General features: G+C 39.2%; 1 protein-coding gene across 1 annotated transcript in view; it reads left to right on the forward strand.

The window, feature by feature from the left end:
* The window catches only part of LOC149311687 (solute carrier family 15 member 5-like), a 45,784-nt gene extending 35,241 nt beyond the window's left edge, over positions 1–10,543 (forward strand). The window contains exons 8-9 of the mRNA XM_089526687.1: positions 8,663–8,771; positions 10,052–10,543. Coding sequence (XP_089382813.1) covers positions 8,663–8,771; positions 10,052–10,199 — 257 coding nt within the window. The 3' untranslated portion in view covers positions 10,200–10,543. The remainder of the gene's footprint in view (positions 1–8,662; positions 8,772–10,051) is intronic.
* Positions 10,544–13,216: the final 2,673 nt, after the last annotated feature.

Here is a 13,216-nt window from a genome sequence, read left to right on the forward strand (position 1 = left end):
CTGTTCAAAAATGGGAGAGATTGCCTTGGAAGGTGGTGAGTTCTTCACCTTTGGAGGTCTTTAAACAGAGATTGAATGGGCATATTTCAGGAGTGCTTTAGTTGTGAATTCCTGCATGGCAGGGGGTTGGACTAGATACCACTTGTGTTACCTTCCAACTCTATGATTCAAAGTAGCTTGAAGTTCCTGAATGCATGGACCATAGTCTTAAAAAACAAGAAGAGGAAGAAATAGAGAAAGAATGTGGTTGCTGCTTTACGAAAGATTAGTAACTGTGAGGAAGAATTGTCTTTGAATCTACTTTATGGCAGGGTTTTTTAAATATTTGAGAATTTATGTCAAGTCTCTCTTTTCACCTTCTTATTTTCCACCTCTTTCTTTCTTTCTTTCTTTTTTTAAGATACTTGGTTGGCTTGAGACTAGTATCTTGACTCTTTCCTCCCACCCCCTAAATTAATTTATCATTTTTACTGCTCTCCTTTTTTTAAATGTTAAGGTCAAAAATCTCCCCAAGGTGCCAAGCAATCGTAATGCATTCTGCCAGTAGGTGTGAGCAGGTGTGTGAATTGCGATATTTTAAGTATGAGGTCAGGTGGTTCCATTTTGCTGCACTGAAAATATGCAGAGTCATAAGATTTCTTTTTCTTTTCTCTTTGATACAGTTAGGTGTTAAGATTCCTAACCCTCTCTAGGCACTTGATGGGAAGCATAAAATAGAGATAGAGATAAAGCTGTCCCCACCACAGTCACAGTAGTGGTTTATTTATGAATGCATTTCATTTTATTAAAATATTCTATCCTATACCAAACAATCTCAGGACAGCATAGAACTCAAATCAATACAAACAGATTTAAACACTTTAAAACCATAACAAAACTTTAAATAAACTTTAAAAAATGACATTAAAGAGTCAAAATGTTATAGTAGTTTGAGTCCTGGTATAGGATTCTGAGAGATCAGGGTTCAAATCCCTGCTCAGCCATGGAAACCTACTGAGGCTCTTTGGGCAAGACACATTGTTTTAGCCTCAATGGCAAACTTCGGCCTGTTACAGACTGCCAAAATAAAGCTGCTTCGGGTCTCTTTGGAGGTATGCTGTTTAAATGATGCATGCATCCTAAGAATCCGGAAGCTGCACTCCAGTGCTTAGGAATGGAATGTGGCTTTGGCACGACCTCCGGACTCTTAGGACTCATGCATCACTTAAATAGCATATCTCCAAAGAGACCCGAAGCAGCTTTATTTTGGCAGTCTGTAACAGGCTTCCTCTGAATAAATCTTGCAAGATTCTCTTTACTGTTCTCATAAATCAGAAATTGCTTGAAGACACACATATTAAACATATTTAAGAAGTTAAAACAGGTTAAAAATTTAAACAGTTGTTAAACCATGTACATTAGCTCTTTGAGATAAATCCAAGAGGCTCAAAGATTTTAATAGTCATGTATTTACTTGCCTCAATGAAGTTGGTGCCATTTGGGCCTGCAAAGGAAGGGCATTCCACAATTGGGGCACCCCAGCTGAAAATGCCCTCCCCCACAGCCTCACACAGTGTATTGTTCTCTGGTGATAAACTGGTTAGAGCACCCCACGAGATCTCAGTCCTCAGGCAGGCATATATGTAGGCAGAGATGGTCCCAAGCTGTTTAGGGCTTTACTAGATGTCATAACAAGCACCTCCAATTTAGACGGGAAGTATATTGGGCTCCAGGGCAATTCTTTAAAGACTGGCGCCAGGGAATTTCAGTCAGCAATCAGCTGCTGCATTTTGTACTGGCTGCAGTTTCCAAGCCATCTTGACCTTAACACATTAGAGAGCTAGGCCAAAACTTTTAAAAAAAAATTCAACAGGGAGAAATGCAAGAAAGACAGGCAGAAAAAATGAAATGCACAGATAGACCAAACTGGGCCAAACCAATAATTCATTAGGATGTTTATCTTTGACACCTGCTGAGAGCCAACATTTCACTGATCAATACTGGGACAAACCTGGTCAAGTAGGAGTATGGTGAGTTGGACCCAGAGTGGTGTAGTGGTTTGAATGCTGGACTATGACTCCGGAGACCGGGGTTCAAATCCCAGCTGAGCCATGTAAACCCACTGGGTGACCTTGGACAAGTCACACACTCTCAGCCTTAGAGGATGGTGATGACAAAACCTCTCTAAAGAAACTTGCCAAGAAAGCCCCCATGATAAGTTCACCTTAAGGTCACCATAATTAGGCAACAACTTGAAGGCACACAACAAAGCATGGTGAAGATGGCAAAAATTGTTAATGAGAAAAAACACACAAGCAGTGAGAAGCTGCAATGGTTTGTAATCTACACAGTCTACAGAAAATCCTGGAAATAATAATAAATAAATACAGGGAGATGCAAGATCCTGTTTTTCCCTCCACTAAATTAATTGAGTGCAGACTACTTTTGCACTTTGAATTCAGCTTGCAACAAGTGAAGTAAGTCAGCTTGCAGCAAGTGAGGTTAGAGTGAAAGTGAGGGAAGGAGAAAGAAAACTGGACATTTTAATAGCAACTGAAAAAGTGAGATAAGAACGGATTAGTCAGATCTGTCCCTGCCAGATTGGGACAATAGGAGGGTATGCTAGCCATGCTTGGGATACGGAGATTGAACACCACAGAATATCTCCACTGCAGGTACCACTTGAATTTTGTTCCACAAATTAACTCAAGTTGGTGGTACATGCAAAGGCCTGACTGTTCTAATATTTTGATGCATCTTCAGATTTTCATGGTGACATGAAGCACTGAGATCTCTTGTCATTGTTGAACTAATCATAGACTTATTCCTGGTGAAATGAACCTCAGTATAATTGAACACCATGTCAAAAACAGCCCCAGCTCACTCACCCACTCCCCAAAGAAATACACCACACTCCAGAAAGATGCCCACCTAACCCCTATTTAAGAACCTTTAAAGGAGAACAGTGTATCACCACCGCCATCTGAGGCAGTCTATTCCACTGTCAAACAGTTCATACAATATAGAAGTTCTTTCTAATGATTAGGTGGAATCACTTTTCCTGTCACTTGAATCCACTAGTTCTTTTTCTAGCCTCTGGAGCAGCAGAAAACAAGTTCACTCCATCTTATGCTTGACATCCCTTCAGATATTTAAAGATGGCCATCATATGAGTTCCAAGTTTTCTCCAAGCTAAATATACTCAACTCTCTACATTTAACCTCATAAGACTTGATTTCCAGAACTTTAATAATCTTGAATTACATCCAGCCTGGTCAAGGGCACACCCAGTTTGATTAAAAAGACTGGAAAGTCCCAAATCCTTGATCCTTTTCTTTCCTATTTTATTTTGGAGAGCCATATATGTTTTGTGTATGCCAGAATTTTCTGTCAGCTCTCAATACAATCAGATACTTTTTATACCAGCTCCCCAGGTCCATTTATTTTAACCCAGCATAAAATTGCAACAAAAAGGAACAAAATTGATGACTTTTCAGTCAGTCTGAATGCACCCAATGTCACTTATTTCTCCCATCACATTCTCTGTTGAGGCAGCATGTTTGCAGGGGTTTTGGTGTTGCATAAAGGCTTTCTAACAGAGAATTGGTGTGGCATAGTGGGATTTGCATTTGACTACAACTTGCCACTTCATCACCATACCCACAAAGTTTGCATTTCTATTGCTAATTACACACAGCCTGCTTATAAATCTCTGATCCTGAGAACTTCACTCCATGCATCTGAGGAAGTAGACTTAAGTCTACAAAAGCTTATGCTCCCAACTTCGTTCTCTCTCTCAGTTACTCTCAAGATCCATTTGCAGACTGATTTTCCAGACTAACACAACTATGTCTTTGAATTCTAACCACAACAAAAGGCTTTCTTGTTTATTTGGCCATTCCTTCTGAAATATCATTGATTAAAATTATTACCTGTTAGATGATCTCTTCTGGTGACCTTATTGTTTTGTTTCTTGCTGCTCTGATGTTTTATATTATTCTTGCTTCAATTTTTTAAAAAAATTATTTATTTATTTATTTATTTATTTATTTGCATCCCATGTTTGTAATCTTGTGAGCCACTCTGATCATTTTTAGTTATCAGCATATAAATCCCTTGGTTTCAGGCACAGACCAAGATAATAGTTCCACTGAAATCAATAAGACAAATTAATTAATTGCAATTAATTTGTGCCCTGTTACTTCCATGAAACTTTAGTGTGACGAACTTCAGACTGAATAGATTAATAATAAATTTAATGCATTAAATTTAATAACAGTTAATTAATTAAATTTAATAACACTTAATTAATTAAATTTAATAGTTTCCCAGGTGGGGATTGCTGAAAGACAATGGCTTGCCTCATGCCTTTGTGCATTGCAGTATGACTTTCATTTAACTACAGGCTGATTGCCCCATTAAGAATGTGACACTAGTATATGGCAGTATCTCCGTATCTCTCCATTGCAACTGATTGGAGGTGGAGGTTTGGAACCCAATTTGTCAAATCCACAGTGGCAAAGAAATTCAAAAATGTATCTGATAGAATACTTATGGAATATTTGCATCTGGTAGCATCTTGTTTGTCTCAAGTTGTGTTTCTCTGGCAAAGTAGATAAGATAGTCACTCGGAGCTTTAAGTGGTGTTAATCATTTCTTTAAAAAATGCATCTATGAAGGATGGTGTGAATGTGATAAAAATAAGACTTCTTGGAAATTTGATGAGTGCAAACAGATGACGGGTGACAGTGATATTTTCAGTACGAGCTGAAGGAACTGATTTCTTAAGGCTCTTTATACCTCCCCTGACATTTTAATGAGACGCATGACAAAACCTATCCCCCCATGTTACTTGTTAGGGAAATAAGTTTCTCTAAAAGTTGCAATGCAAATACATGCAGTGGAGTTTGTGTTGGTGGTTAAGAGTGAACCCATTTTCCTGTGACTCCATCTTACCAGTAGTGTGGTGGTTTCATTCTTCATGAGATGGATCCTACCTCCCAGCTGTTCCCCAAAGCTTGGAAAAGGTTCTGCTCCTTCTGTTTGTAGTGATTATATTTGTATTTCCTAATAAGTGGGATCTTATTGAAACACTGGTGCCTATCAGAGAATTCAGCACTTGACTCCTTCATCCCAGTATGCCCTATGACTGGTAACCTTGACTTTGGTTGGCTTTAGAAACAGGATTTGACATGTCCTTAGCAAACAAGTCCTTTGGCATCTATCTAACCTGTGTTTTGACAGATAACTGAAACTTCTGTGCAGAGAAGCTTTGGCTAATCAGGGCAGAATAATTGTTTTAATTGAATATCTAGTGTTTTAACTGAATATCTGGTTTAATGTGTTTTTATACTTTTGTGTTTCACTTTGTTTTAGATGTTTTAATTTAGACTTTAAGCTGTTTTGAGGTCTATTCAGGAGAAAAGTGGAATATGCTGTATATACTCAACTATAAGTTGACCTCATATATAACTCAAGGGCATGTTGTGGGGCCAAAATTATGGGTTTTGATATGACTCGTGGATAAGTCAAGGATAAAACTTAGGGGCCTATAACAAATGATCTAAAGCATGAAGCAAAGCAAAACGATGTCAAAAATTTACAAAATTCCAGCAGACATAACTCTTTGTGCTCATTCTTAAGGCAGGATTAATGAGAGAGTAGAGGGAGTTGGTGCTTCCAGGAAAGACGATACTCTTGTCTTTCACCAGGGAATGGTTCCTGCTTTTAAATAAGAGTTACAATCCTTAAATCGACCTGTGGATAAGTCAACTCAGGTTTTGGGGGTCAATTCTTTGGCCTAAATTTCTAGACTTATACATGAGTACCTGCAGTAAATCAAACAAACAAACATAGAACCAACAGCAACTATCTATTGAAGTATGTCCATCACCATAAATGTGATTACCATGTGGAAGCATGCACTCCTGAGCTTCTCCATTGCTGGTTCAGCTCTGAACATCCTGGCAATCCTAAAAGGGAAAGGAAAGGAAAGGCAAAGCGAGAGGACTTATTCAGGTATAAAATGACTATTGAAGTGTAGGTCTCTTTCACACTACACACTTACACTATCTTGTACATTGCTTTAACTGCCATGGCTCCCTTCTCTGGAATTCTGAGATTTTTAATTTCATGTGGTATTTTGAATTATCTGCCAGAAAGCTCTAGTGCATCACCGAACTATAAATTCCAAGAGACTGAAGTTGCTATAATTGTGTAATGTGAAAGAGATCACATACGTTTCTGTATTCATCTAAGCAGATAGTCTTTGTTTTGTCCCAAGAGCGATGCTATGGACTTTGGGTGTAGTAAGGCCTCTGGCTCTCAGGAACACAGCCAGAACAAAAGACTTGTCCACAAATTTCTTAAGTTTCAAAAGCTTTACTGGTTATAAACACAAAACATGAAACTGATCTCCTTTTTCTTAATAGTCCTTCCTAAATACCTTGCTCTCTCTTGGTGGATTCTATCTTTTTCCTTCTGAGGACTATCTTTCTTCTTTTGTGGACTTATCTTTTTGTCAAAGGAAAATACTCTCTCCAGGTCTGACTTGGCTGAAATCTTACTACACACTGAAACTAACTAGAGGGAGACAGCACAAGACCCTGGGATTTCCCACAATCATTGCCTTTCTTAAAGCTGTACATCTCTATTTCCCCTTCTAAACTAATACATAGAAAAGCTAATATAATCTCAACTAAATATATGTCTCAAGAGCATCAAAGATGCTCTGGAGGTATGACAGTCTTCCCACCCACCAAGTTATTAATAATGAAGCATTCTTCCAAAATGATCTCACCAGCATATCCATACCTAAATTATTGACCAGTTTTCCTGTCACACTCCATAGCTGAGAACCACCACAGGGCTATTGTCTCATGTTCCTCAAAAGAAATGGTTTTACACTTTATAGTTCTGTGCCTCTGGAGCTGAGATCAGAGCAGCCGAGCAGTTTTAAAGTGCATTCGACAAGTTCATCCTTAAGTCATATCAGATGGCATCCACTGCCAAGACCTATTGGCATGGCAAACCCATTAAGGCCTTGGCAAAGATGTGATTTCCAGAAAGATATAGGTTAAACTTTTTACCCTGTGTGCCACAGGGCAGACTTTAAATTGCCTGAGAAGGATGTCTCTCTGGTTTTCAAAAACATTATTTACCTATACCACCTTCTAAGGTATGGCATGGTTTAGCATACTTTGTAGAACAGGTCTGGCATAGTTTATCCTACTTACAATTAAATGGGACTCAAGGGACTCTGCAAGAATATAGGTCTGCCTGACAGGGATGCGAAAATCCTCAGTCTCTATTTCATTGTGTTTTGTTTTGTTTTGTTTTTCCTGAATCCCACCTGCATTCCCATCACACCCTTGGTTTGTATCCTGCTGAGAAACTGTTTTCCCTTTACTTATGGAAATTAATCATATTTTATATGCATTCTCCATAATGTTCTTAATTTCTCCACATTAATTTGCACACTTTCTACACACTTTTGTTCAGATTTTCCCCACTGGCTTGCAAAAAATACATGCTGGGCATAATTTTCAATAGCATACATTCTTTTACTAGGCTTATTAGAGTTTGTTCACTGGTTTGGAAGGTTAGCTTATACAGGAGCAGCTGGTGGCCTCCATGTTAGGTGGGATAGCAAATTGTCTGAACTTTGAAGGAGCTTTAAAGGTGGTTCAAAGTGCTGAAGCCATTTTGATGATGGGATTCAGCACTTTGGACAGCTCCCTTAAAGTTCAGAACCAGCTCCTACAAACAATAGCTGGAATCCTGTTAGTGATGTGGGTAAGGGTAAGTCCACTTGTATAGATCTTTGAGAGGGGGGGTTGTTATTAAAAACTGGTATTCTCTTAAACTATCCACAATAACCCCTGATTCACCATTTAGCCACTGCAGCCCCTTCTCAGCCATTTCTTGGCTTGTGGAGAACAGGGGGAATTGGAGAAGCATCTGACTATGTTCCGTATCCAGATGCTGAAACCTCTGTGTGATGGCAATAGGTCTCATCAGTCTGTGCCTGACTATGGCAACATAGCCACACGCTTCTTTGACACCATTCTACCATTCTCCACCAGAGTGGCTGTAGGAGGGGGACCTACAAAGTCTGATAGAGTCTTGATAGAAAACATGTGGTGTAATTGTTCCTGCAGCACTATTAGATCACACTGTGCCATAGAGTATCCTAGTCATTGTTTGTAGAGTGTGCATACATTTTCCAGTCAGCAGAAACCCCCACAATACCTCCTGGTTCTGACAGGCAATTCCCAATTTACACACAAGTGTATTACTGTGTGTAAAGAAGGATTATCCATTCTAGTTTCTGAAGAGGATGAAAGCACATCCAAACAGACAGGATGTATGTCCACTACATGTCCTGTGATGGACACTGATTTCTCCCTTATATCTTTATATTCTTTAGCACTGTAAATGTTGGTGTATGTATAAGATGCCGATTGCTCTTAAGGGTTCACCAATACCATCATTCCTACTTCTCTATCCTTGTAACTGTGCAGTATTCTTTGTAGTCATAGGTAGGAGGGTTTAGATAACCTTCTGCCCTCAATATTCATGGATCATATGAAGAAGGATAGAGTACTGTGTACGGTACTCATTCATGAACTGATTAACTGACTTGTTAAAATCCTTCTAATGTCTATAATTTTTTTCCATACAGGTGACTGGTTTCCAAATATTCTAAATGAGGGCAAATTGGAGAGATTTTACTTTTTCTTGGCCTCATTAATGATGATTAATACTTTGGGCTTCTGGATTATTTCACATAGGTAAATTCTTAGATATTCAGCATTTACATCTGTTTCCACTGGGAGAAGCCTTTTCTGGTTAAAGGAGTTTTGCTTGCTTCCAGTAATATTGACTCCGATGCCATGGAGGTGGCCATGATTCTGCTTAGGCTTTTGGGTTGGTCTCTTCAGAACTGGTGAATGACAGTAATGCCAGAAAATGATATCAAGACAAGCTTCTAATGCAGGAGAAGATATGGTCACTTGGTAGTAAGGCTGCCTAGAGTTGGCTGCACTGGAGTAGCCAGATGGAATTGGGGAAAAACTCCCTGTCTTACTCAGGCCCCATTCCCACTTACATTTAAACCAGTTTGTGATGAATCAATTCCAAAGGTCTGTCGATCCTACTATGGAAGTGGATCTTTTCCTTATCCCCCTATAATCGCTTCTTTTTGAGCACAATTGTCCCCACTAGTTTGCACCACTTCAAAATGTGTGTCAAGTCATCTGAACATCATCAGATGATGTAAGCAGCAGCCTAGCTTGGGGACTGTTTTTTTTAAAAAAAATTGATAGAAGATTTGATTGATTGGTTTTGCAACTGCTTGTCTCACTGAGCTGTTGTCGGCCCAATTGCCCGGCTTGCCATCTGAGTAATTGCAAGTAGTTGCAAAATTAATGAATCAAATCTTCTATCATTTTTTTTAAAACAAAATCATGCAACCATAGGTCGCACCAGAAACACAAAGGCAGTGCTGGGGGGGAGGGGGGAGAAATGGTGGATCTACCAAAAACTGAAGAGGGATGGTAAAGACTCTTCTGTGATTAGTCCCTCCCTTCCAAAATTATGTGATTCAGATCTGTCATTCCCACTTGTTGAACACACTTCAGAATCAAGATTTTTTTAAAAAAAACACCAAAGAACTAGTGTCAGGAAAGAGCAGATTTTTTTGCATTTCCCTCACTTCATCATGATTGAAACCAATCACAATAGGATTGGGACAGGTTTCAAAAGGGAACGATGGTCATATAACCCGATCAGCAATCCGCTTTAAATCATAGTGGAAACACAGTCAGAGACACCTTCTCTGAGTCCATAGACCTATGCATCAAATATGGGGTGTCTGACCCTGAGAAAAGAAATGATGTTGGGGTGGAGTGACCATTTGTTCACGTTAGGATAAGACCATTCAATCTATCCCTTGTTCTCATTCTCTCTGAATATTTTTATTGGACTTGAATGATATTAAATATATTTGGCACACCCAAATATTATGTTGTACTGCACAGCAAATGTGGCTTTATTTATTTTTGTTTTGCAGATACAATAACCTGCGGCAAGATTATGATGAAGGATTCAGAGGGAGTCTTCTTCAAGAGCAACTTTTACAGCATGAGAAATCACTTAAATTTTATGACAGTATCCTGGATTGTCCCTCGCCTTTGTCCCCTGTGGAGAATCCCCTGTGAAATCTTGCTCTGAAAACGTCTGGTTGAGCACTTCGTATAGTCAGTCATCAGAGTATTGTGTCAGATTTTAATGATACGTTCTTTTCTGTCTTTATGAATGGACTTAACTATAATGGATTGCTGTTTGTCTTTTTCATGTCTTTATATACATTTTTAAATGCTGCCAGGTTGTTCCCATTTAGGCCCTAGTCCCCAGCTGTTCCATACCACTTGCTTCCTTGACTATTTAGGAGACCCCCCTCAACTGACAGAGCCTTTTAAATGGCCAAGAGGAATATTTATCACTTTCACGTCCTGTATTGTATATAAGACTTCACTTTAAAAAAAAAAGAAGACTCTTCATATTTAATAAAGTCTCCTATTACACAACCTTAAATCATCCTGCCCAAGTCTCATGTTTCAGCCAACTGGGTTTCTGTAAGATGTTGGGCAAATCCAGCGAAATAGACCATGAGCAGTGGCAGGGAGCAGCATAGGTAATAGTAATGCTAATGGTTTAGTCAGTGGTGTCACTTGGGTTGATGTCACCCCAATGCAGTAAATCATGCTGCCAGCTCCAGGCTGCATGACACAGACCCTTATATTTTGCTGTAAAGTTTGCACAGCACTTTACATGACATAGATCAAGACAGAATAAAATAGTAATAAAACCTGCCATTCTGCATACAGTCTAAAACACCAACATTACAAAATAAAAACATGTTAAAATAGTACAGCAAAAGTAAAGTGGACATATAGTACAGCAAAAATAAAGTGGACATCACGAATTAGGAACCAGTTGATATGATATGCCTTCCTAAACTAAATCGTCTTCAACTCAGTCTTGAAACTGGACAAGGAAGTGTTAGTTCTTAACTGTGTAAGGAGGAAATCCCAAGCATAGGGAGCAGCATGGGAGAAGGGATGAATCTGAGCAGGGGAGGAGGAGAACCTCAGCTGAGTCAGGAGACTGGTATCATAAGATGTTAATGCACAAGGGGGGTGATAGGGAGAAGCGAGCACTGACAAATAGGAGGGAGCTAGTTGATGAAGAACTTTAAAAGTCTATAGAAGGAGTTTGTAGCAGATTCTGAAAGGAATGTGGAGCCAATGGAGAGATAGGAATAATGGGGTGATATGGTCATAATGATGGTCAGAGAAAAGGATCCTGGCTATGGAGCGTTGTACAGAAATTAAAGGGTCCAGGTGGAAAAGAGAAAGACCCACTAGAAGTGAGTTACAATAATCCAAGTGTGAGAAATGAGTTACAACAGTCCAAGTGTGAGACCACCAGCACATGTATTAAAGTTTTGGCCGTCGAAAGAGAAAGAAAAGGCCTAATTCTGGCAAGATTGTGGAGAAAAAATCTACATGACTTGGCAGTGGCCTGGATCTGTGGAAGAAATGATAGAGTGGAATCAAACAGAATGCCCAAACTATGGGCCTCATTAACAGGTTGAAGAGAAATGTCATCTACCATAATTGGAAAAGAATAATGGAGAGATGGCTTGGGTGGGAAAACAAGTACCTCTGTTTTGGCCATGTTGAATTTTAAACGCCGATGAGTCATCCACCCAGAAACAGCAGCAAGACATGATAATTGCTATTCAACATCTGGGGAGAGCTCAGGAGCTGAAAAATACAGCTGGGTGTCATCGGTGTAAAGGTGATATTGATAGCCAAGGCAGACCCCTGAGGGACTCCCAACAGATAACAAGATAGGGTCAGAAACTTGATTTCCAGTAACCTCGGCAATGGAACTAGAACAGAATAGTAACCTGACCCTTGGGCTCATACTGACTTATGAAGGCTCCATTCACAGCCACTAATACAAACTTCCAGAGGAGTAAACACATTAATCTTTTAGAACAAAAGCAAAGAATGTTGGGTCATTTTAAGAACTAACCAATTTATTACAACATAAACTTTCCTGGATTAGGGCCTGCCTCACCTGATACCCTCCCCCCAAAAAATTAGAAAAATAGTTTTTTTTTAAGGTCCTGGGAATTCTCTTTTATCTTACCCTAGCTCTCATCGCACAGTACAATTTCCACAGTACTGTAGAGATGAGAGAAGGCTTTTAAACCAGGATGCAGTACAGACCTATTATCCATCATCAAATTATCACAGCCGACTAACTAGTTGTTAAACCCTTTCAATCTGTACAGCAACAGACAAAGCATGCTTCCTTTTATAGCACAGTGAATGACCAAACATGCTGTGAATGAGTTAAATGTACCTGATAAAATACATTAGAACTGGCTTTAAAAAAATTGAACCATTTCCAGGTACTACAAGCAAGACAAAGCATGTGGGACATTGTCTCAGGTAGTGTGTGGGGGAGAGGGAGGTAGTGAGAAAGGGGTGTAGAGAGAGATCAGTGGCAAGGATTAAGCTATCCATCTGTTGAGTTTGCACTGATGATGGAGCACATGCTCTCCATTGCAATGAGATGCGTTAAAAGAGCATTTTTCATTTCCAGTGCCTAGCAACAAAGTCATTCAGCACCTGCAATAGTTTAAACATTAAGTATAATTGGCTTTGCTTGACATAAATCTGCAGTTTTGTAAATAAGAACAGGGTAGTCTTATCGTCATACCAATTAGCAGAAAGGAATGCTTGCTTTACTGATGCCTGCTGTTTTTGGAGAGGATAGATGGGTCTCTTAATTTATTTATTTTAAAGTCTTCCATGGGCGCATCCAGAGTGATAAGAAAGACCAGAAAATCTCAGGTTTTGTTGTTCTTCTTTCTGATTTTATTCTGGAGATCCATAAATGTTTCATTTATCCCAAAATATTTTCTGTCAGTTCCCAGTACAATCAGAGACTTTTTATACCAGGTCCTCAGGTAGGTTTATTTTAACCCAGTATAAAATTGGAAAGAATGGGAACAAAATATAAGACGTTCCAATTTGTCCGTATATGCCCAGTACCAATTTTTCTTTCATCCCCAAAGATGATCTTAGGGTGGAGCAGATAAAACTATCAACACAGTTACTGAAATCCCAAATCATGGGAGATTACTAAATGTGGCTTA

Source organism: Sceloporus occidentalis, unplaced genomic scaffold, assembly GCF_023333645.1.
Source record: "Sceloporus occidentalis isolate IW3139 unplaced genomic scaffold, rSceOcc1.0.p SCAF_5, whole genome shotgun sequence".
NCBI classification, from domain to species: Eukaryota; Metazoa; Chordata; class Lepidosauria; order Squamata; family Phrynosomatidae; genus Sceloporus; species Sceloporus occidentalis.